The sequence below is a fragment of the Bombina bombina genome, chromosome 5 (assembly GCF_027579735.1).
Source record: "Bombina bombina isolate aBomBom1 chromosome 5, aBomBom1.pri, whole genome shotgun sequence".
Classification (NCBI taxonomy): Eukaryota; Metazoa; Chordata; class Amphibia; order Anura; family Bombinatoridae; genus Bombina; species Bombina bombina.
The window spans coordinates 479420306-479443103 of record NC_069503.1 but is presented as its reverse complement, the minus strand read 5'-3'; the positions used below and the strand labels follow the sequence as shown (position 1 = coordinate 479443103).

Genomic DNA, 22798 nt, shown 5'->3' with positions numbered 1-22798 from the left:
CTACTCTAAACAAACGCACTTCTATTCCTATAGAAGATAGTTGTGCTTTCAAGATCCTATGGATTAGAGGTTAGAGGGTTTGCTTACAAAGATGTTTGTTCAGCAAGGTTACCTTCTACAACCAATTTCATGCATTGTTCCTGTCACTACAGCTGCGTGTTTCTGGTTCGAAGAACTAGAAAAGTCGCTTAATAAAGAATCTTCGTACGAGGAGGTTTTGGACAGAGTTCAAGCTCTTAAATTGGCTAACTCTTTTTTATTTTAGATGCCGCTTTGCAATTAACTAGATTAGCGGCGAATAATTCAGGGTTTGCTATCGTGGCGCGCAGAGCGCTTTTGCTTAACATCCCTTTCAAGGGTAAAACACTGTTTGGCCCTGACTTGAAAGAGATTATTTTAGGCATCACTGGGAGAAAGGGCCACGCCCTTCCTCTGGATAGGTCTTTTAAGGCTAAAAAGAAGCCAAATTTTAGTCCCTTTCGCAGAAACGGACCAGCCTCAAATTCTACACCCTCTAAGCAAGAGGGTAATACTTCTCAAACCAAGCCAGCCTGGAGGCCGATGCAAGGCTGGAACAAGGGTAAGCAGGCCAAGTCACCTGCCACTGCTACCAAAACAGCATGAAGTGTTGGCCCCCGATCTGGGAAGGATCTGGTGGGGGGCAGACTTTCTCTCTTTGCTCAGGCTGGGGCAAGAGATGTTCAGGATCCTTGGGCGCTAGAAATAGTTTCTCAAGGTTATCTCCTGGAATTCAGGGAACTACTCCCAAGGGGAAGGTTCCACGGGTCTCAATTATCTTCGAACAGGCATTCTTACACTGTGTAGAAGACCTGTTAAGCATGGGAGTGATTCATCCTGTTCCATTAGGAGAACAAGGGATGGGTTTTTACTCCAACCTGTTCATAATTCCCAAAAAAGAGGGAACATTCAGACCTATTTTAGATCTCAAGATTCTAAACAAGTTTCTAAGGGTTTCATCATTCAAAATGGAAACCATTCGAACGATCCTTCCTACCATCCAGGAAGGTCAATTCATGACCACGGTGGACTTAAAGGATGCGTACCTACGTATTCCTATCCACAAGGAACATTTTCGGTTCCTAAGGTTCGCCTTTCTGGACAAGCATTACTTGTGGCACTTCCATTCAGATTAGCCACTGCTCCATGGATTTTCACAAGGGTACTAGGGTCCCTTCTAGCGGTGCTAAGACCAAGGGGCATTGCAGTAGTACCTTACTTGGACGACATCATGATTCAAGTATCGTCTCTGTCAAAAGCAAGGGCTCATACGGACATTGTCCTAGCCTTTCTCAGATCTCACAGGTGGAAAGTGAACATAGAAAAAAGTTCTCTGTCCCCGTCAACAAGAGTTCCCTTCTTGGGAACAATAATAGTTTCCTTAGAAATGAAGGTTTTTCTGACAGAGGCCAGAAAATCAAAACTTCTAAGCTCTTGTCAGGTACTTCATTCTGTTCTTCTTCCTTCCATAGCGCAGTCCATGGAAGTAATAGGGTTGATGGTTGCGGCAATGGACATAGTTCCTTTTGCACGAATTCATCTAAGACCATTGCACCTGGGCATGCTCAGACTGTGGAATGGGGATTATACAGACTTGTCTCCGACGATACAAGTAGATCAAATAACCAGAGATTCACTCCGTTGGTGGCTGACCCTGGACAACCTGTCACAGGGAATGAGCTTCCGCAGACCAGAATAGGTCATTGTCACGACCGACGCCAGTCTGGTGGGCTGGGGCGCGGTCTGGGAACCCCTGAAAACTCAGGGTCTATGGTTTCGGGAAGACTCTCTTCTCCCGATAAACATAATGGAACTGAGAGCGATATTCAATGCTCTCAAGGCTTGGCCTCGACTAGCAAAGGCCAAATTCATAAGGTTTCAATCAGTCATCATGACGACTGTTACATATATCAACCATCAGGGGGTAACAAGGAGTTCCCTGGCGATGGAGGAGCATCCGGGGAGTGGGAACTCCATCTGGAAATCTTTGCCCAAATAACTCAATTATGGGGCATTCCAGACTTGGTTCTGATGGCCTCTCGTCAGAACTTTATGGTCCCTTGTTACGGGTCCAAATCCAGGGATCCCAAGGCGACTCTATTGGATACAATAGTAGCACCTTGGATCTTCAACCTAGCTTATGTATTCCCACCGTTTCCTCTCATTCCCAGGCTGGTAGCCAGGATCAATCTGGAGAGGGCTTCGGTGACCTTGATAGTTCCTGTGTGGCCACGCAGGACTTGGTATGCAGACCTGGTGAATGTGTCATCGGCTCCACCATGGAAGCTACCTTTGAGACAGGACCTTCTTATTCAGGGTCCATTCGAACATCCGAATCTGGTTTTCCTCCAACTGACTGCTTGGAGTTTGAACGCTTGATTTTATCAAAGCGTGGGTTTTCAGATTCTGTAATAGATACTCTTATTCAGGCTAGAAAGCCTGTAACTAGAAAAATTTACCATAATATATGGAAAAAATATATCTGTTGGTGTGAATCTAAAGGATTCCCATGGAACAAGATAAAAATTCCTAAGATTCTTTCCTTTCTACAAGAAGGTTTGGAGAAAGGATTTTCTGCGAGTTCTCTGAAGGGACAGATCTCTGCTTTATCTGTTTTACTTCACAAAAGGCTGGCAGCTGTGCCAGACGTTTAAGCGTTTGTTCAGGCTCTGGTTAGAATCAAGCCTGTTTACAGACCTTTGACTCTTCCCTGGAGTCTTAATCTAGTTCTTTCAGTTCTTCAAGGGGTTCCGTTTGAACCCTTACATTCCATAGATATTAAGTTATTATCTTGGAAAGTTTTGTTTTAGGTTGCAATTTCTTCTGCTAGAAGAGTTTCTGAGTTATCTGCTCTGCAGTGTTCTCCGCCCTATCTGGTCCATGCAGATAAGGTGGTTTTTACGTACTGAGCCTGGTTTTCTTCCGAAGGTTGTTTCCAACAAAAATATTAACCAGGAGATAGTTGTACCTTCTTTGTCTCCGAATCCAGTTTCATAGAAGGAACGTTTGTTACACAATTTGGACGTTGTCCGTGCTCTAAAATTCTATTTAGATGCTACAAAGGATTTCAGACAAACATCTTCCTTGTTTGTTGTTTATTCTGGTAAAAGGAGAGGTCAAAAAGCAACTTCTACCTCTCTATCTTTTTGGCTTAAAAGCATCATCAGATTGGCTTATGAGACTGCCGGACGGCAGCCTCCTGAAAGAATCACAGCTCATTCCACTAGGGCCGTGGCTTCCACATGGGCCTTTAAGAACGAGGCTTCTGTTGATCTGATATGTAAGGCAGCGACTTGGTCTTCACTGCACACTTTTACCAAATTTTACAAATTTGATACTTTTGCTTCTTCTGAGGCTATTTTTGGGAGAAAGGTTTTGCAAACCGTGGTGCCTTCCATCTAGGTGACCTGATTTGCTCCCTCCCATCATCCGTGTCCTAAAGCTTTGGTATTGGTTCCCACAAGTAAGGATGACGCCGTGGACCGGACACACCTATGTTGGAGAAAACAGAATTTATGTTTACCTGATAAATTACTTTCTCCAACGGTGTGTCCGGTCCACGGCCCGCCCTGGTTTTTTAATCAGGTCTGATGATTTATTTTCTTTAACTACAGTCACCACGGTATCATATGATTTCTCCTATGCAAATATTCCTCCTTTACGTCGGTCGAATGACTGGGGAAGGCGGAGCCTAGGAGGGATCATGTGACCAGCTTTGCTGGGCTCTTTGCCATTTCCTGTTGGGGAAGAGAATATCCCACAAGTAAGGATGACGCCGTGGACCGGACACACCGTTGGAGAAAGTAATTTATCAGGTAAACATAAATTCTGTTTTTCAAATAGATTTGTGTGTGTAAAATACTGCCAGACTGGGCTTTGAAGTTTGTAAAGTTGAGCAAATTCAGCTATCCAGATTCCAGGTGTGGAGAATTGGGAAGCAGATTTCCTGCCTCTTCACTCACAGAGTGATCTCCGAATCAGGAGATTTTTTAAAAAAAAATATCCCTTAGACGGGTGTTCCAGACATAGATATGATGGCTTCCCATTTTAACACCAATCCAAGTCCAGGGATCCTCAGGCATAACTGATGAATGCTCTAGCAGTTCCGTGGAACTTCATTGTGGTCTGTTTCCTCATATTGTTCTTCTGCTCCAGGTGGTTGCCCGGATTAAACAGGACAGAATTCCAACTATTCTGATAGTGCATGTGTGGCCACACAGGACCTGGTAGATCTTGTGAGGTAGTCATCCTCCTTGGTGGTTGCCTCTCCGTCAGGATCTGCTGACTGAAGGACCAATCTTCTACCAAAATCTAGATACTCTGAGGCTGACTGATTCAACAGTTGATTTTGGCTCAGAGAGGAATCTCTGAGAACGTGATTGATACTCTTATTTAGTCTCGTAAGCCGTTTACCAAATGAATATACTACATGGTCTGGAGAACTTATTTTCTTGGTGTAGAGCGAAAACTCAGTGTATACTTCAATTTCTCATGGAGGGTTTGGAGAAGAGCCTATCGGACAGTTCTATCAAGAGTCAGCGCTCTGCCCTTCCTTTTTTGTTTCACAAGAAGCTGGCTAATTTGCCAGATGTTCAAGAGTTCATTTAGGCTTTGGTCCAAATTTAACCTATTTTCAGTTCTTAAGGTTCTTCAGTAAGCTCAGTTTGAGCATCTGCATTCTGTTGATATTAAATTGCTCACTTGGAAAGTGTTGTTCTTATTGGCTGTTTCCTCTGCTCGATGAGTGTCAGAGTATCAACTTTGATGTGTAATCCTCCGTATCTGGAGATCCATCAGGATGAGGCTGTGTTGAGGACTCAACCACGCTTTTTACCTAACGCAGTGAATACTCGTAAAACATCAATCAGAAGATTGTAGTTGCTTCTTTGTGTCCTCTAGGGAAAGACTGTTAAACAATGTGCATGTGGTGAGAGCGTTGAAATTCTACCTTCACGCTACTAAGGAGTTTCGTCAGTCCTCTTCCTTGTTAATTTTATATACCGATAAACGTAAAGGGCAAAAGGCCTCAGCAGAGAAGTCTGATCAGTATAGCCTACAGGGTAGCAGGCCAGGAGCCTCTTAAGAGGCCCATTCTACTCATGCTGTGTCTACTACTTGGGTTTAAAAAAAATGAGTCGCCAGTTGAGCAGATCTGTAAGGCTTTAACTTGGTCTTTGCACAATTTAACAAAATTTGATGTTTTTGCTTCAGTGGAAGTTTCCTTTGGGAGAAGGATTCTACAAGTGGTGGTGCTTAGTTGTTAGGACTGCCTCCCTTATTTTTCCCTTCCGAACATTGTGAACTCCACAGCTTTGGTATTAGTTTCCCATAGGTTATGAATGTTCTCGCGGACTCTCACTGCCAATAGAAGGAAAACTAAAATTATTCTTACCTAATAATTTAATTTACTTCTTAGCTATGAGAGTCCACAACCCCGCCCAATTGTTATTTGGTAATGGCAGAAGTCGTTTTTCTTTTTCTCCTCTGTACCCCTTGTATCTCTCTTCACTTTTTCTTATCCTCGGCTGAACTAACCTTGTTTGGGGTGTATTTCCATCCTCCTGGTGACCAGGAATAGTATTTCCCTTAGGTTATGAATGTTCTTGTGGACTCTTACTGCCAAGAAGGAAATATAATTATCAGGTAAGGATACTTTTAGTTTTTCAAATGTGCTTTGTTCTCTTGGTAACCTGAGTTTAGTGTACACAGGCTATGTAGATATTTCTAGCCATGCCCGCATCAAGGCCTGTAGGCTATGTTTACATCCAGGGGATTGACCCAACAGTGAGATAATTTTAAGTGAATAGAGTAAAATTAGTCATTTAGGCGTCGTGTTACAGAGTGAGTGCTGTATATTAATAAATAAATACATTATAACAGTATTACTAATGCTGTATAGTACGGTCTTCATTTTTGGTAAAATTTACATAGATTGGTAAGAAGGGGATAAGTGCTTCGGAGAAGAGTAGCTTTATTGCAACACGCTGAGCTCAGTGTCAATTAGCTGTTTTGATTTTAAAATTGGTGCATGTCATTTTTATGACTATAATTGCCCTTAAATGGTAGTTCAGAAATTAAATTGTGTCTTCTACATCTACTCCACCACCACCTAAAAAAGTTGTATAATGAAAAAATGCATTTTTTTTTCTTCCTGTTGTGTTTAAGTGTACAGAATATTAAAATCATACAAAATGAAACCATATGTTTCCCTCCTTTTTCACTTAAACTGTAGCATTACATTTTTGTAATTTACAAAGATAAACAAATCAAAAGTTGTATAAATGGATTTGTTACTGTTTCTATTTTAAATCAATTTATGTTTTTAAGATTTTGAACCACAAGTAAAGAAGCTACGAAAAGAGGATGACATTGATACATTTGATCAGTCTCCATCTACGTCTTCACATGCAAGAGATTTTTTAAGAAATGAACCATACAAAGCCAGGTATTCCACTTACCAAGATAAAACAAAAGATAATGTCCAGTACAGCAGAGAGGAATACAGATCAACTAGGAATGACAAAGAGTATTCATCATCCCAGTCTGACAGGAGGTATCGCAGATCACCCAGCTATGACAGAAAAGGTCGCAGATCACCGAGCTACGACAGAAAGGGTTGCAGATCATCCAGCTATGACAGAAAGGGTCGCAGATCATCCAGCTATGACAGAAAGGGTCACAGATCATCCAGCTATGACAGAAAGGGTCGCAGATCATCCAGCTATGACAGAAAGGGTCGCAGATCATCCAGCTATGACAGAAAGGGTCGCAGATCATCCAGCTATGACACAAAGGGTCGCAGATCATCCAGCTATGACACAAAGGGTCGCAGACCATCCAGCTATGACACAAAGGGTCGCAGATCACCCAGCTATGACACAAAGGGTAGCAGATCTACCGGCTATGACAGAAAGAATAACAAATCGTCCAGCTATGATAAGCAGAGTGGCCGCTCATCTAGCAGCACATCTAGCAGCACATCTAGCAGCACATCCAGCAGCTCATCCAGCAGCTCATCCAGCAGCTCATCCAGCAGTAAGGATTCTAAATCAACCAGCTACAGCGAACATTCTAAATCATCCAGTGACAGCAGAGCAAATTACAAATCAACAAATTCTGTGTTGCCTTCACAACCTCAGTTTTCACAATCTCCCTCTTCAATCAGTACACAAGGAAATCCTTCTCGATCTCTTACACCAGATATCATTCATCTTCTAAAAGGGAAGACTGCGGAACAAGTAACTGAAACACTGCAAATCTTGGCATTTATATTTCCGTCTCTTCAGGGTGGGTATTTGTTTAAAAGGAGAATGTATATATAGAAATACATCTTTATCAAATGTTATATGTTTTATGCTTTTTTCTGACTCTAGCTTTATTTCCATGCTTGGTACTTGTTTTGTTTATTTATTTCATAAAGTTGGGGAGAGTCAACGATCCCTTACTCTTGGGAATTATACTCCTGTCCACTAGGAGGAGGCAAAGATCTCAAAACTCCCAGAGCCCTTAAAAGCCCCACCTACCTTACTGGAAACTAGTCTTGTCTTTTCCTTCGCAGGAACAAATTGAGGAAGGAAGGTGCTCCAGATGATTGTGAGAAGGATACTCAGATTGATTTGAGGCCCAGATTTCCCCTCACAGAGCTGCAATGTGGACAGAAGGATGTTGGTTCAATTTTATACTCCATACATATAGATCCTCTGCTGTCACATGCCCGCCACTGGCTATCTACTGGAAGTCTAAATACACATAGAGAGGAGAACTCACAGGAACGAACAACCGGCTCAATACAGTTGTTAGCCTGTTCTATGGCAGTTTAACACCTGGGTGCAGCTTCTCTTTAGCCCAATAATGCTTTTCACAGAGTAGAACTTTCCTGTAGTTTATCAGTCTGATCCCGCCCAATACGGTCAGTCCAGCGCGGAAATACCAGGCAATTCCTCTCTAAACAAGGAACACAGCAACCCCAGACAATCGTTTCGGCCTTCATTGGGCCTCCTTTGTAAGGTGTAGCCATATTCTTCTAAGCACATTGAGCAAGGAGTCCACGTTTGGCTGCCCCTTTTTTCCATAGGGAGACTAAATATACATAGAGAGAAGAGCACTCACAGGAACAAACAACCAGCTCAATATTATTTTTAGTCTGTTCTATGGCAATTTACCACCTGGGTGCAGCTTCATTTTAGCCCAGTAATGCTTTTCACAGAGTAGAACTTTCCTGTAGTATATCAATCTGATCCTGCCTATTACGGTCAGTCCAGCGCCAAAATACCAGGCAATACCTGTCTGAACAAGGAACCCCAGATGATCGTTTCTTCCTTCATAGGGCCTCTTCAGTGAGGAGTAGCCATATTCCTCTAAGCACACTGAGCAAGGAGTCCACATCTGGTTGCCCCTTTTTTCCATAGGGAGACTAAATACAGATAGAAAGAAGAGCACTCACAGGAACGAACAACCGGCTAAATACCATTGTTAGCCTGTTCTATGGTGATTTACCACCTGGGTACAGCTTCTTTTTAGCCCAGTAATGCTTTTCACAGAGTAGAACTTTCCTGTAGTATATCAGTCTGATCCCGCCTATTATGGTTAGTCCATAGCCAAAATACCAGGCAATACCTCTCTGAACAAGGAACACAGCAACTCCAGACAATCGATTTGGCCTTCATTGGGCCTCGTCAGTGAGGTGTAGCCATATTCCTCTAAGCAGAATGAGCAAGGAGTCCATGTCTGGTTCCCTCTTTTTCCCATTGGGAGACTAAATACACATAGAGAGAAGAGCACTCACAGGAATGAACAATCGGCTATCTACTGGAAGTAGTTATTTCTGCTTATAGTAAGTCAAGTAGTATAGTTGCTTATTAAGTGTGGGGGTTGTTGTAGTTGGCACCTGCTTAGCATTTAGGCTATTAGTAGGTATTCACTTATGAGTATATCATAGTCTGGGGACCATTATGTCAGGCATTTTAGGCTTGAGTTTATTAGTACCTTATTTCACTTTATGTAGGCCTTGAGGTGGATTTAAAATGTGTATTTTTTTTATTCGGTTCAGCTTGTTTGTGCATGTCATTTTTTTTTACGCATCGACTTGATGACAAGTGTATTTTTTTCACATTAGATTAATTACACGTGACAGGTTTTTTTTTTTGCCTGCTAATGATATTTACGTGCCAGGTTTTTAGCACACATCGTTTTTTCACATGCTTAGTATTTTGTGCATGTTTGTATGTTCAGCCCAAAGTCTGGTTAGCTTCTTATCCAATTCTCTATGGAATTTTAACGCTTCTGAAGCTTGCTATTGTCTCTGGTGAAGGGGTAAGATTTAATTTCTTTTAAAAACTGCTTTATTTGGGTGTAAGGTTAATTTATTTATCCTGCTTTTAGTGTTATGTTTAAATAATTATCTGTATTTTAATTTACTCATTACCTGAAGCAACATTACCTATCAATGTCTTGGAACTCATAGCAATTTTCAATGCTTTACAAGCGTGACATCTATTTCCATCTAAAGGGGAGGAGAGTCCGCGGCTTCATTAATTAATGTTGGGAATTAACAACCTAACCACCAGGAGGAGGCAAAGACACCCCAGCCAAATGCTTAAATACCTCCCCCACTTCCCTCATCCCCCAGTTATTCTTTGGCTTTCGTCACAGGAGGATGGCAGAGAAGTGCCGAAGATCAGAGTAGTCTCTTATGGAGGGTAGTACTCTTCGCATTGGGACTGGAGTTTTAAGTAGTCCTGTCAGCCTGTCAGTGAGAGCCTGGGCAAAAGTTAGACTCCGGAGATGCAAGGAGAGTCTTTCTGCCAAACCATCCCGACTCATATTAGCAGCTTCACAAGCAATCAGCGTTGACAAGTTTTGCTGCCTCCTTTCTACACTCAAGTCCATGTCAGGAGCGAGGCTACTAACCTGTCGCACTTGAAGGGCCATGTTCCTGTTCCACGGCGTAGATTCTGGTAAGATCGTTTCATTTTTTATTACATAATGATAACACAGAAGACAGGGTCACAGTGTGACGCCTTTTATCTTTTTAAGAATCAAGGGTTAATATTCCTGGAAAGGGGATTATTGAACAGGGGGGGGGGGGGGGTTATACATGATATTGTTTGTGTCATTGCTGCGTTATGTGCGAGATGAGGCTCTGGCAATGTGTGGAACTTTCAGGTGACTTACAGGTGTATGGCGCGGCCTTTTTTTGGCACGTTTTCTCCTTAGGCAGGGGAGGTCCTGCCGGGCATTCCATGTGACTGGGTGTGGCTATCTTTCTTCCTCTGTTGATCAGCGGCGCAGGAAATGAAACTGTTTCTGTAGTCCGGGTAATAGGAGGTGGTGAGTGCCCCGGCCATTGGAGGTTATAAAGGTGCCTATTTATTAAGTTAATCTAGTCGGTAATAATAGCGCAATCTATGGTGGACTCTGATGCGTTAGAGGGTTCTCCCTCTTGAACAAGTTCTCATTCCTGTGTTATTGTCTGGAGGTTCTGGTAGATCAGCCTGCTCAACTATGTTTCACATGCCTTAATAACGTTACGACATCTAAAAGCAAACAGATGTCTATTACTACTGAGCCGTCCACCTCTGAGGGTTCCCCATCCCGTGAGGTGCGTTTCCTGCATCCATCTCCAATTGCACATGCAGAACTCCAGGGTCCAACCATTACTCCTGCGGGAGAGATACGTTGGCCATCAGATTTTGCAGATCAACTGCAAATGGCGGTATCAAAAGTGATCCATGCCTTACCACGTTCTGCTAAGCGCAAGTGTAGGGCGTATCTTGGTGGCCCATCCCAGGGGTTTTCTACGCCTGTGGAAATATCTGAGGCGTTATACGATGACGAAGCCCACTCCGATACTTCGGAGGAGGCCTCTTCTGGGTCGGAGTCCATGTCATCTAAACCTCCGGCTGCGGAGGAGCCTGACTTTAGGTTTAGGATGGAAAATGTGCGCTTTTTGCTGAAACAAGTGCTTGCTACCCTGGAAGTTCTGGAACCGAAACTCCCAGAGGAACCTGCGATTCCTAAGCTTGATAAGGTATATTAGGACAGGGTGGTGCCTCAGGCCTTCCCGGGGTCCTGTTAAGATGGCAAATATTATTAAGAATAAATGGGAGCGATTAGGTTCTTCCTTTTCCCCTTCTTCTTCCTTTAAGAAACTGTTCCCCGTTCTGGCTTGAGCTGTGGGGTACTGTCCCTATGGTGGATGGTGCTACCTCCACGCTAGTGAAGCGGACAACTATTCCCCTCGAGGATAGTTCGTCGTTTAAAGAGCTCATGAATAAAAAGTTGGAAAACATGTTAAGGAAGATGTTTCAACACACAGGGTTTGTTTTTCAGCCGGCAGCAGCAGTAGCCGCGGTCGCCGGAGCTGTGACATATTGGTGTGAATCCCTGTGTGAAATGGTCGAGGGGGAGACATCCATTGACGAGATACAGGATAAAATTAAGGCACTGAAGATTCTTTCATATGTGATGCCAATATGCAAATTATTTGCCTGAACGCTAAGGTGTCAGGTTTTTGCTCACAGGGCTCTGTGGCTAAAGTCTTGGTCTGCGGACATGACCTCTAAGTCGAGGCTGTTGTCCATTCGCCAGGGGAACGGCAATCATTCAGATCTGTCACAGAAGATATCCATGGATGCTCAGAATTCCCTCTCTTGGTGGATCTGTCCGGAGCAGCTGTCCATGGGGACATCCTTTTTGAGACTGTCCTGGGAGATTGTGACCACGGATGCAAGTCTGGAAGGATGGGGAGCTGTTTGGGGTGCCAGGATGGCACAAGGAAAATGGTCCCGGGATGAGTCTCTCCTCCCGATAAATATTTGTGAACTCCGAGCAATCTACAATGCCCTGAAGGCATGGCCTCCTCTGGGGGCATTCAGCTTCATCAGATTCCAGACTGACAACATACCCTCTGTGGCTTACATCAACCATCAGGGGGGTACGAGGATCTCCCTAGACATGAGGGAGGTGTCTCGGATCTTGGAGTGGGGGGAGTCCCATAGCTGCTCGTTTTCAGCGATTTACATCCCAGGTGTGGACAACTGGGAAGCGGACTTTCTCTGCAGGCAATCCTTCCATCTGGGGGAATGGTCTCTTCACCCCAAAGTGTTTGCGGAGATTTGTCTCAGATGGGGGACGGCGGAGATAGATCTCATGGCGTCCAGACTCAGTTGCAAGCTACCCCGTTACGGGTCGAGGTCCAGGGATTCTCGGGCAGAGCTGATGCCTTGGCGGTGCCTTGGGGATTCAGCCTAGCTTACATTTTTCCATTGTTACCACTTCTACCTCGTGTAGTGGCACGCATCAAACAGGAGCAAGCTTTGGCCATTCTGTTTGCTCCATTGTGGCTGCGGAGGATGTGGTTTGCGGATCTGGTGGTGATGTCATCCTCTCCGCCGTGGAGGTTACCGTGTCGCAGGGATCTTCTGGAACAGGGCCCTTTTCAACATCAGAATCTAGATTATCTGAGATTGACTGCGTGGAGATTAAACGCCTAGTCTTGGCCAAGAGAAGCTTTTCTGAAAGTGTGATCGACACTCTAGTTCAGGCAAGGAAGCCAGTCACTTGTCGCATCTACCATAAGGCGTGGTGGACTTACTTGTCCTGGTGTGTGAAGCATGGATATCCTTGGCATAAGGTGAAGGTATCCAGAATTCTGACTCCCTGACATCCAATCTTTTGTTCAGCCTCTGTCTAGAATCAGGCCTGTCTTTGGACAGTCTGCTCACCCATGTAGCTTAAACTTGGTCCCTAAGCTATTGCAGAGGGTTCTATTTGAGCCTATGCATTCCATTGACATTAAGATTCAGTCTTGGAAGGTTCTCTTCCTGTTGGCCATTTCATCGGCACTCTAAAGTATCTGAACTAGCTGCCTTGCAATGTGAGCCTCCTTATCCGTCTTTTCATGCGAATAAGGCGGTACTGCGCACTGGTTTGGGGTTTCTTCCCAAGGAGGTGTCTAACCGTAACATCAATCAGGAAATGATTCCTTCTTTGTGCCCTAACCCTTCTTCTTCCAAAGAGAGGTTACTTCATAATCTGGATGTGGTTCGTGCCCTGAAGTTCTATCTTCAGGCTACAAAGCATTTCAGACAGTCTATGTCTCTTTTTGTGGTGTATTCAGGGAAGCGCAAGGGGCAGAAAGCCTCTTCTACTTCTTTGTCTTTTTGGTTGAGGCGCTTGATTCGCTTGGCCTATGAGACAGCGGGACATAAGCTTCCTCAGAGGATCACGGCTCATTACTAGAACTGTGGCTTCATCTTGGGCCTTCAAGAATGAGGCCTCTTTGGAGCAAATTTGTAAGGCGGCAACCTGGTTCCTCCTTACACACTTTTACAAAGTTTTACAAATTTGACGTTTTTTCTTCTGCAGAATCTGTTTTTGGGAGAGAGGTTTTGCAGGCTGTGGTGCCCTTAGATTAGGGTCCGCCTTATACCCTCCCGGTTTCATTCAGTGTCCTCTAAAGCTGAGGTATATGTTCCCAACAGTAATAAATGAAGTTGTGGAATATCCTCCCCTTTAGATGGAAAACATAAATTATGCTTACCTGATAATTTCATTTCCATCAAGGGGAGGAGAGTCCACGGCTCCCGTCCTTATCTCAGATGGGCGGACCTAATTTTAATCATCTTCTGGCACCATTTATACCCTGATATTTCTCCTACTTTTCCTTGTTCCCTCGGCAGAATGACTGGGGGATGAGGGAAGTGGGGGAGGTATTTAAGCCTTTGGCTGTGGTGTCTTTGCCTCCTCCTGGTGGCCAGGTTCTTAATTCCCAACAGTAATGAATGAAGCAGTGGACTCTCCTCCCCTCAATGGAAATGAAATTATCAGGTAAGCATAATTTATGTTTTCGCTCAGTTCTTTTTAACCGTTTTGAATCCGACAACATAAATCATCATCAAGGGGGAATGTGCAGTCCCCTAGCAATGCAGGAAGTATCTCGTATTCTGACCTTGGCAGAGGTACATCAATGCACCATCTCAGCCATATACATCCCAGGAGTGGAAAACTGGGAAGCAGATTATTTGAGCCACCAAACTCACCACTATGGGGAAAGGTCTCTCAATCAGGAGGTTTTTGTTCAGCTGATAAGCCGTTGGAATTCTCTGAAGATACACCTGATGGCATCCCTCCTGAATCACAAACTTCCATGACAGCTTGAAATCAAGGGATCCCCAGGCAGAGCTGAAAGATGCTTTAGCATTTCCTTGGCAGTATCAGCTAGTTTGTTTCCTTCTATTGTTGTTCTTCCCCAAGTAGTAGCTCATCTCAAACAGGAGAATGTTTCAGCAATTCTCATAGCTCCAACGTAGCCCAGCAGAACCTGGTATGCAGACCTAGTGAGGATCTCCAGTGCTCCTCTGTGGTGCTTCCATCAAAGGCCTGATCTTCTGACTCAAGACCCGTTCTTTTATCAAAATCTGCAGTCTCTTAGCTTAGCCTGAGGAAACAGCCTGTGGTGGCTGAGAAACATGTTGCTGTTTTTCAAATAAAAGTTTTTAAATATACACTTGCTTTATCACAATTATTCTGCTCCTGTGTGGGGGCAGAGTGTGTGTGCTAGTCCTATCTTCCAAAGTGGTGATTTTCTGCATCCTGCAAATTGGATTCCACAGTCCACTGGGCGGCTGAGAGGTCCCAGTACTGCTGATATTGCACCTGGTGGTGCTTTGTTTCCTGTAAGTACAACCTTGAATCCTTTTTTATCTGGTGTACAAACGTTACTGGGCTATGTGTGTGCCTTTTTTGCCCTTATAAGCATCATAGGATAGGCCCTCGCCAAGGATCATCTCTATCTGGCTGGAGACACCAGTGAGCTGGACCACTGTTTGATGTTCCAGGCTGCCACAATAGCACCATTTGGGTGCGCTACGCTTGTGAGTATATTTCCTATCCTGCTGATGTTTTGTATCTGACTGCCGTGACGTTACTAGGCCATGTTGGCGCCTCTGTGCTTCTTTTTCTCTTAGCTTAACTGCCTGGAGATTGAGCAATTGATTCTTTCGCAGAGGGGCTTCTGACTCTGTAATTGATAGTGTGATTCCAGCTCGTAAGCCTCTCACAATACGGATTTATCATAAAGTGTGGTAGGTTTATTTGTCCTGGTGCTCTGATCGAGGTTACTCCTGGCATTCAGTGAAATTACTATGAATTTTACAGTTCCTTCAGGAAGGCCTTGATAAGGGTATTTTGGCCAGTTCTATTAAGGGTCAGATTTTAATTCTGTTGCACAGAAAATTAGCTAGTTTGCCAGATATTCTGTCCTTTTTGCAGTCTCCTCTATGGAGTATTAATTTGGTCCTTAGAGTTTTACAACATCCTGTATTCAAACCTATGCATTCTGTAGATATCAAGACATTATCTTGGAATGTGTTTTTTTGCTGGCTGTTTCTTCTGCTCAAAGAGTTTTTGAATTATCAGTTCTCTCTTTTTTAGTGTTTCATCAGGATAAGGCTGTTTTGGTTTTCTACCAAAAGTATTTTTGTCAACCAACATTAATCAAGAAATTGTTCTTCCTTTATTATGGCCTAATTCCTTTTCTTCTAAAGAAAGACTGTTTCATAATTGTAAAATTCTGTTTACAAGCGACTAAGGGTTTTTGTAAGTCTGACAGTCTCTTTGACTTGTTATCTGGTAAATGTAAGGGCCAGAAGGCTACTGCAGTGTCGATTGCTTATTGGTTGAAGAGTTAGAGTCACAGATCTTACTTGGAGGTTGGTCAGCAACCTCTGCCAGAATTAGGGCTCATTCCACTTGTTCTGTTCCTACATCCTGGGCCTTCAAGAATGAGGCTTCTGTAGAACAAATACAAATTTGCAATGCTGCAACTTGGTCGTCTCTGCATACCTTCAACAAGTTTTATCAATTCAATGTTTTTTGCCTCGCCGGAGGCAGCGTTTGGCAGAAAGGTCATTCAGGCAGTGGTTCCTAGTAAATAGGTGCCTGCCTTACCTTTGTCCCACCCAAGATTGTCATGGACTCCACAGCTTGGATATTGGTTCCTAAGAGTAAAGTCTCATGGACTCTCAATACCATTAGAAAGAAAACAAAATGTATTGTTACTTGATAAATTCCTTTTTTCTTGGTAGTGAGAGTTCACAAACCTGCCCAATTTTTTTTTAATGGCAGCAGTCCTAGTTTGTACTTCTTTACCCTACTATATTTCTTACTTCTTACTTCCTTCCTCTGCTTTATGTACTACTGGGAGGGAGGAGAAGTAGGAGGGATATTTGAGAGCTCTGGTGTAGGGTGTATTTACCGCCTCCTGGTGGCCAGGTGATGTAATTTCCAAGAGTAAGGAACTATCACTAGAAAGAAAGAAAGAAAGAAAGAAAGAAAGAAAGAGGAATTTATCAGGTAAGAATACATTTTGGATTTTTTTCAGTTAGGTGTATGTCTGTCTGTTTGCTGCTTATTAAGTTTGCAGAAAAGGTTTGTGTCTGTCTGCTGCTTGTAAGGTTTATAGGAAAGAGTGGTATACGTGTCTGTTGCTTATAGAGTTTGCAGTGTAGGAGTATGTCTGCTGCTTGTACAATTTGTTGGAAAGGCGTGACTGTACAGGAAAGGAGTGATTCTGTTTGTTCACTGCTCATAGTGTGTGCAGGAAAGGAGTATTTATATTTTTTCATTACTTGTAGAATGTGCAGGAAAGGAATATTTCTTTCATAAGGTGGTGAGAGTCCACAAGCCATTACACCTGGGCATTCAACTCCCTAGGAGAAGGCAAAGATACCCAGTATTCCAAAAGCTTTTAATCCATTTTACCACTCTGATATCCCAGTCTAAATATTTGCCTCAAAGAAGTAGGTGAAGAATTCATGGAGAAGTGCTCCAGTTTTCTGTGAAAAGGTTTTTTTAACTTCTTATTCCCCTTTAGACTGCAAGGTAAGAAAGTGGGTATAGAGGAGTACTAAGGCTTAATAATGTAATTCTCCTGCAGGTGTTGTTGTATAATGCCTGCTAAGAATGTAATTCTCCTGCAGGAGTTGTATATGACTTGCCACAGGTATCACAGGGACTGGTCCTCCTCCTGTTTGCTTTTGCAGTTCTACTCATGTGAGATATCCTATGCTTGTTTTACACAGTACTGGATAGGCTCTCTACTGAAGGCAGAAATTCTGCAGCTGGTTAAACTCAGTGGGGTACTAGCTTTTTCAGCTTTTCAATTTTCTATGGACCTTTTTATGCATTCTTACCTATTTTGTCCTCAAAAGGATTCTGTCCTATCCAGTATATTTATAAATGTTAATAATTAATGATAAAAATGTATATTAAATATTATTATTTAATCCTAGATTCTGACAGGTGTAACATTATGAACACAACGAAAATATGTATGCAGTGATAAGGGCTCAATTATGATAAAATATATAAACGATTCATTAAAACATTCACAAGATTTAAATAAACAACAAATCCTTCAAATTATATACAAGAACAATAAAAAGTTACAAACATATGTACTATAAATATTTAATCTGAAACAAATTGTCTCCTAGCCCACAAATTAAAATATATTATACTTGAAAACGATGCTTTAACTAAATGAACCGAAATTCTAATATCTCAATTTAAGGGATTTAGAACAGTTCTGAACAATTCAATAGCATCAACCAATTACCATGCTATGATTAATTGCTAAATTCTGATTAATGGCTATGACCCAAATATTCCAATAACAATCTTAACCATGATTAAATAAATGAATAGCGTTTCCAGGAAGTACAATATAACAATCTGACTAAATAGCCTTATATAATTTCAACATACCAATCAGAAAGCTTTATACTATTCTGACAAATTAATGTGCTTATTAATGAATACAATATGAGTATCTGGTTACCTTGGCTAAATTATAATAAACCTAACATAGCACTGTAAACTTTATAATAACTCAATAATCAGTACCACTGACTAATTATAAACACAACATGTAAACAATCAGATCTATTCTCCCTCTTGTCCTCCAGGGTCAATTTATGACCATGGTAGACTTGAGGGATGCATATATTCATATTCCAATCCATCAAGATCATTATCAGTATCTTAGATTTGAGGTGAGGTTGCTCTGGTATCTTCAGAGTCATGGTTGGAAAGTAAATCTGGAAAAGAGTTATCTTGTGCCTCAAACAAGAGAGTGATTATAGTTTCTGTGGTTATGAGGATTTTCCTTACAGATCAGCATAGGACCAAACTTCAGTTAGCATGTCAGTGTCTGCTATCTACCTTCTATCCTTTGGTAGCTCAGTGCATAGAGGTAGTGGGGCTCATGGTGGCAGCATCAGACACTATGCCGTTTGCTCGCTTTTATTTGCGACCTCTACGGTTGTGCATGCTAAAGCAATGGGATCATTCGGATCTGTCTCAGGTGATAAATCTGGAGCCTGTCACCAGTGACTCCCTATCTTGGCATCAGAGTCGGTAATGCAGGGGAGGAGCTTCCTTCATCCATCTTTGGAAATAACTACTGATGCAAGCCTCTCAGGGTGCATTTTGGGGCTCAAGGAGAGCTCAGGGAGTGTGGTCCCCTCAGGAGTCGTGCCTACCTTTAAATATTTTGGAACTCAGAGCCATCTTAAATGCTCTTCTAGCATGGCCTCAACTGAGTTCTGTCTGTTCTATTTGATTTCAGTCAGACAACGTCACAGTGGTTGCGTATCTCAACCACCAAGGTGGGATTTTTTGGCAATGAAAGAGGTGACTCGCATTCTGAATTAGGCAAAAAGTCACCAATATCTAATCTCCGCAATTCACATACCAGGAGTGGAGAACTGGGAAGCACAGATGCCTATGGAAACAGCCACTTTGTGCTGAGAAACGCGTTGCAATCTGTTATAACATTGTTTTTTATATACCATTTGGGTGATGTTAATACACCCTTATGTTTTTTAATCTGATTTTAAAATAAATATATGTTTTACCATATGAAAGCCTGAGCCTGTCCTTTCTACCACACCACCTGGATATCTTGGATCCCCACATCCTATTGCAGGATCAGTGTAGCTGGGTCACTGTGAATTCCCAGCTTGTGCCATTTAGCACATTTGGTGCTGCTCCTTTTGTGAGTATTATTTCAGATTTTAATCTGTTACATTTCCCATCATACCAGTGTTGCACTAGGAGGTGCCCTTTGTCTTTGTGATTCTATTCACAGATTTCTAGAACTGTCAGACTATCTAAGTCGATAGGCTCTTCACTCCTGCGAATGGTTTTTCAAACAGGAAATATTTAACCAGATTGTTTCCCTATATGGATATTCAGAGATAGATTTCATGGCGTCTCGTCTCAATTTTAAGCTTCTGAGATACGGATCTCGGTCAAGGGACCCTCAGGCAGAGGTTGTAGATGCTTTGGTGGCTCCATGGGAATATTGTCTGGTATATCTTTTTCCTCTATAGATATACACACACACACATCAAAAGTCTGTATGTGGTGCTATACCTTCAGGGCCACCCTCACTGGCCCAAGTGAATACATAAAAAAAACTGAACAAGGTAGCACTCAAAAGGATAACCTTTATTAGCACAAGAGCTCTTGTGCTAATAAAGGTTATCCTTTTGACTGTTACCTTGTTACCTTGTTCTGTCTTTTTCAAATAGAAGAGGGTTTCAGCAATCTTGATAGCTCCTGCTTGGCCACACAGGACTTGGTATGCAGATCTCATACGGATGTCGCCGGCTCCTCCATGGCGTCTTCCTCAGAAAGTGGACCTTCTAGCTCAAGGTCTTTTCTTTTTCCAAAATCTAGATTCTCTGAGGCTGACTGTGTGGAGATTTAACGGCTAATTTCGTCTGTGATTGACACTCTTGACCAGGCGTATTTATCATAAGGTCTGGAAGGTTTTTATCTGTCTTGATGTGCTGAGCGTGGATTGTTTTGGCACAAGGTGAGAATTCTGTGTATTCCGTTTCTTCAGGAGGGACTTGACAAGGGTCTCTCATTTAGTTCTATTAAGGGCCAGATTTCCAATCTGCACGGTTGCCCATTGTTCATCATTTTGTTCAGATTCTGGTTAGAATCAGACCAGTTTTCAAGCCAATTGTACCTCCATGGAGTCTTAATCTTGTTCTTAAAGTTTTGCAGCACATTCCGTTTGAGCCTATACATTCCATAGATATTAAGTTACTTTTCTGGAAAGTGTTATTCTTGTTGGCAATCTCTTCTGCCGGTAGAATTTCGGAATTGTTGGCTCTACAGTATGATTACCCCTTATCTGGTGTTTCACAAGTATAAGGAGGTTTTAAGGACTAAACCAGGTTTCCTGGCTAAGGTAGCTTTGAAAGATAACATTAATCAGTAGATTGGGGTGCCGTCTTTATGTCCTAATCCTTGTTCCTCTAAGGAGAGGCTTTTGCATAATTTAGCTGTGGTAAGGGCTTTAACGTTTTACCTTCATTCTACAAAGGATTTTCGTCAGTCGCAAAGCTTATTTGTTCTTTTCTCTGGTAAGCACAAGGGTCAGATGGTCATAACTGCAACTTCCTTGTCTTCTTGATTGAGGAATCTTATTCAGATCGTGTACATGTATGCAGATCATCAGTCTTTGGGATAGGTCACTGCCCATTCCACCCATTCAGTATCTACATCTTGGACGTTCAAGAATGAGGCAAATCTGCTATCTGGTCTTCTTTGCATACGTTCATAAAATTTAATCAGGTTGATGTTTTTGCCTCTGCAGAGGCTTCTTTTGGCAGAAAGGTTCTTCAGGCAGTGGTGCCTAGGTTTTAGGTAACTGTCTTGCCTATAGATTACCATTTGTAAGAATAGGACTCTGGGGACTCTCATTACTATTAGAAAGAAAACAAAATGTATTCTTACCTGATAAATTCCTTTCATTCTTGGTAGTGAGAGACCAGAAACCCTGCCTTTTTTATTGTGATTGGTGGCAGTTCTAGTTTGCACCTCTTACCACTTGTATCGCACTTTTTAATAAAGGCTCAGACACAGCGCCGAAATGCGTAGATCATCTGTCAGGACTTTTAAAGGGTGAACGTTCACAAACTACTTATTGTCAATCCAGCGGTTTTATAATCTGGTTTCCCGATTGGTACTATTTTGTCACGTGACTTGAGATATGCATGACTAGTTTACAAGGAAGAGACGCTGTGGAGTTGAAAGCTGCCGGGGCTGCGTTTGGAGTACACTGCAACAAACTGCATACCCTGGGAAGGCATTACAGATGGCATAACAGTGAGACTGCCACAAGTGTGTTTTGCTGTTATATCTGCAAAAGGTGGCTACTTTGATGAGTCAAAAAATTAGAGTACATTTTGTTAAAGAAAACTATTCCATTATTCTTTTTTATGTCCAATCGTTATTTTGTTCTATGCTTTATTTTCAGAGTACATTGAGACATTAAACTGCATAAATGTCAATAAAAACTGGGAAAATGGCGTTTTTTTAAAACTTTTGACCGGTAGTGTGTGTGTGTGTGTATATATATATATATATATATAAATAAAATGTATGTGTGTGTAGATATATATATATATGTATGTGTGTGTATATATATATATATGTATGAAGTGGTCTGAGGGCGGGGGAGACCCTGAAAACGTTTTACCGTATGAAATAAATGGTATTGTGAAAAACGGAGAGTGCCTTCTTTGCTGGTGAATATATATATATATATATATATATATATATATATATATATATATATATACTGTATATATGCAGGGATCATACTTCCTCTTTCTCTGAAAATTTGGATCCCAAGATAAGGCACTCCCTTTCATATTGGTTGATTCATCGGCCTATCTTTTTTTTTTCCTTCCTTTTTGGACTGTGCTCTCAAAAGTTTTAATGCTTTTAGGTTGGGGTGCAGTCTCTGGGTCTCTGAAAGCGCAGGAAGTTTGATCTCCTTGGGAGAAGAGTTTTCCAATAAATGTTTTGGAATGTTGTGCAAATTTCTAGGCCCCTCAGAGTTGGCTCCTGCTGAAAAGAGAGTCCCATCTAAGTTTCTAAATGGACAATGTCACAGCAGGCATATGGCATATATCTATCATCAAGGGGGGGGACTCACAGTTCCTTAGCCATGAGGGAACTATGTCGGATTCTTTCCTAGGCATGGGACAATTCTTTTCTCTGCAGTTCATATTACAGTGGTGAGCAACTGGGAAGCAGTTTTTCTCAGGTGTCAATCCCTATATCCAGAAGAATGGTTTCTTCATCTGGATGTTTTGGTTATGTCATGTTCTTTTCGGATGCTTTTTATATCGCATGAGAAAAAAAAGTTATTATTTAGAATAGTTTTATCTATAAATCATACTTGCCCTGCCCTCATTACTTGTGGACTTCTTGACTTAGGTATTAGTTTTTCTATGAGTAATGGATTGTGGACTCTCACCACCTGCATGAAAGAAAATCTAATTTATGGTTACCTAATAAATTAACTTATTTCATGGTGGTGAGAGTCCACGAGAACCCACCCTTGTTTTTCTGGTGGTAGTTTTACTTTTTTGCTCCTCTTTTTTTCCCTTCTTTATTTGATCTTATAGCTTTTCCTACCTTTCTTTTTTTCTTGCTTGGCTATACGTCAGACTAGTTATCAGTGGGGTGGGTGTGGTTTTTAAAGGGCTCTTGGAGTTTTGGGATTATTTGCCCCCTACTAGTGGCCAGGAGTGTAATTTCCAGGAGTAGTAGATCGTGGACTCTCACCACCATGAAATAAATTAATTTATCAGGTAAGCATAAATATGTTTTTCAGAAAGTTATTTCTCTTCAATTATGAGTTTTATTTTTGAAAATCGTTGTAGACTGTTTCATGCAATTTTCTCTA

The 22798-nt window shown here is 42.1% G+C and overlaps 1 protein-coding gene across 11 annotated transcripts in view; it reads left to right on the top strand.

Moving 5' to 3' along the window:
* LOC128660491 (NKAP family protein CG6066) overlaps positions 1 to 22798 on the top strand; it is a 739752-nt gene that overhangs the window by 684789 nt on the left and 32165 nt on the right. For all 11 annotated transcript variants that reach the window (XM_053714374.1, XM_053714373.1, XM_053714371.1 and 8 more), the window contains one exon: positions 6346 to 7305. In XM_053714374.1, the coding sequence (XP_053570349.1) occupies positions 6346 to 7305 (960 nt within the window). The remainder of the gene's footprint in view (positions 1 to 6345; positions 7306 to 22798) is intronic.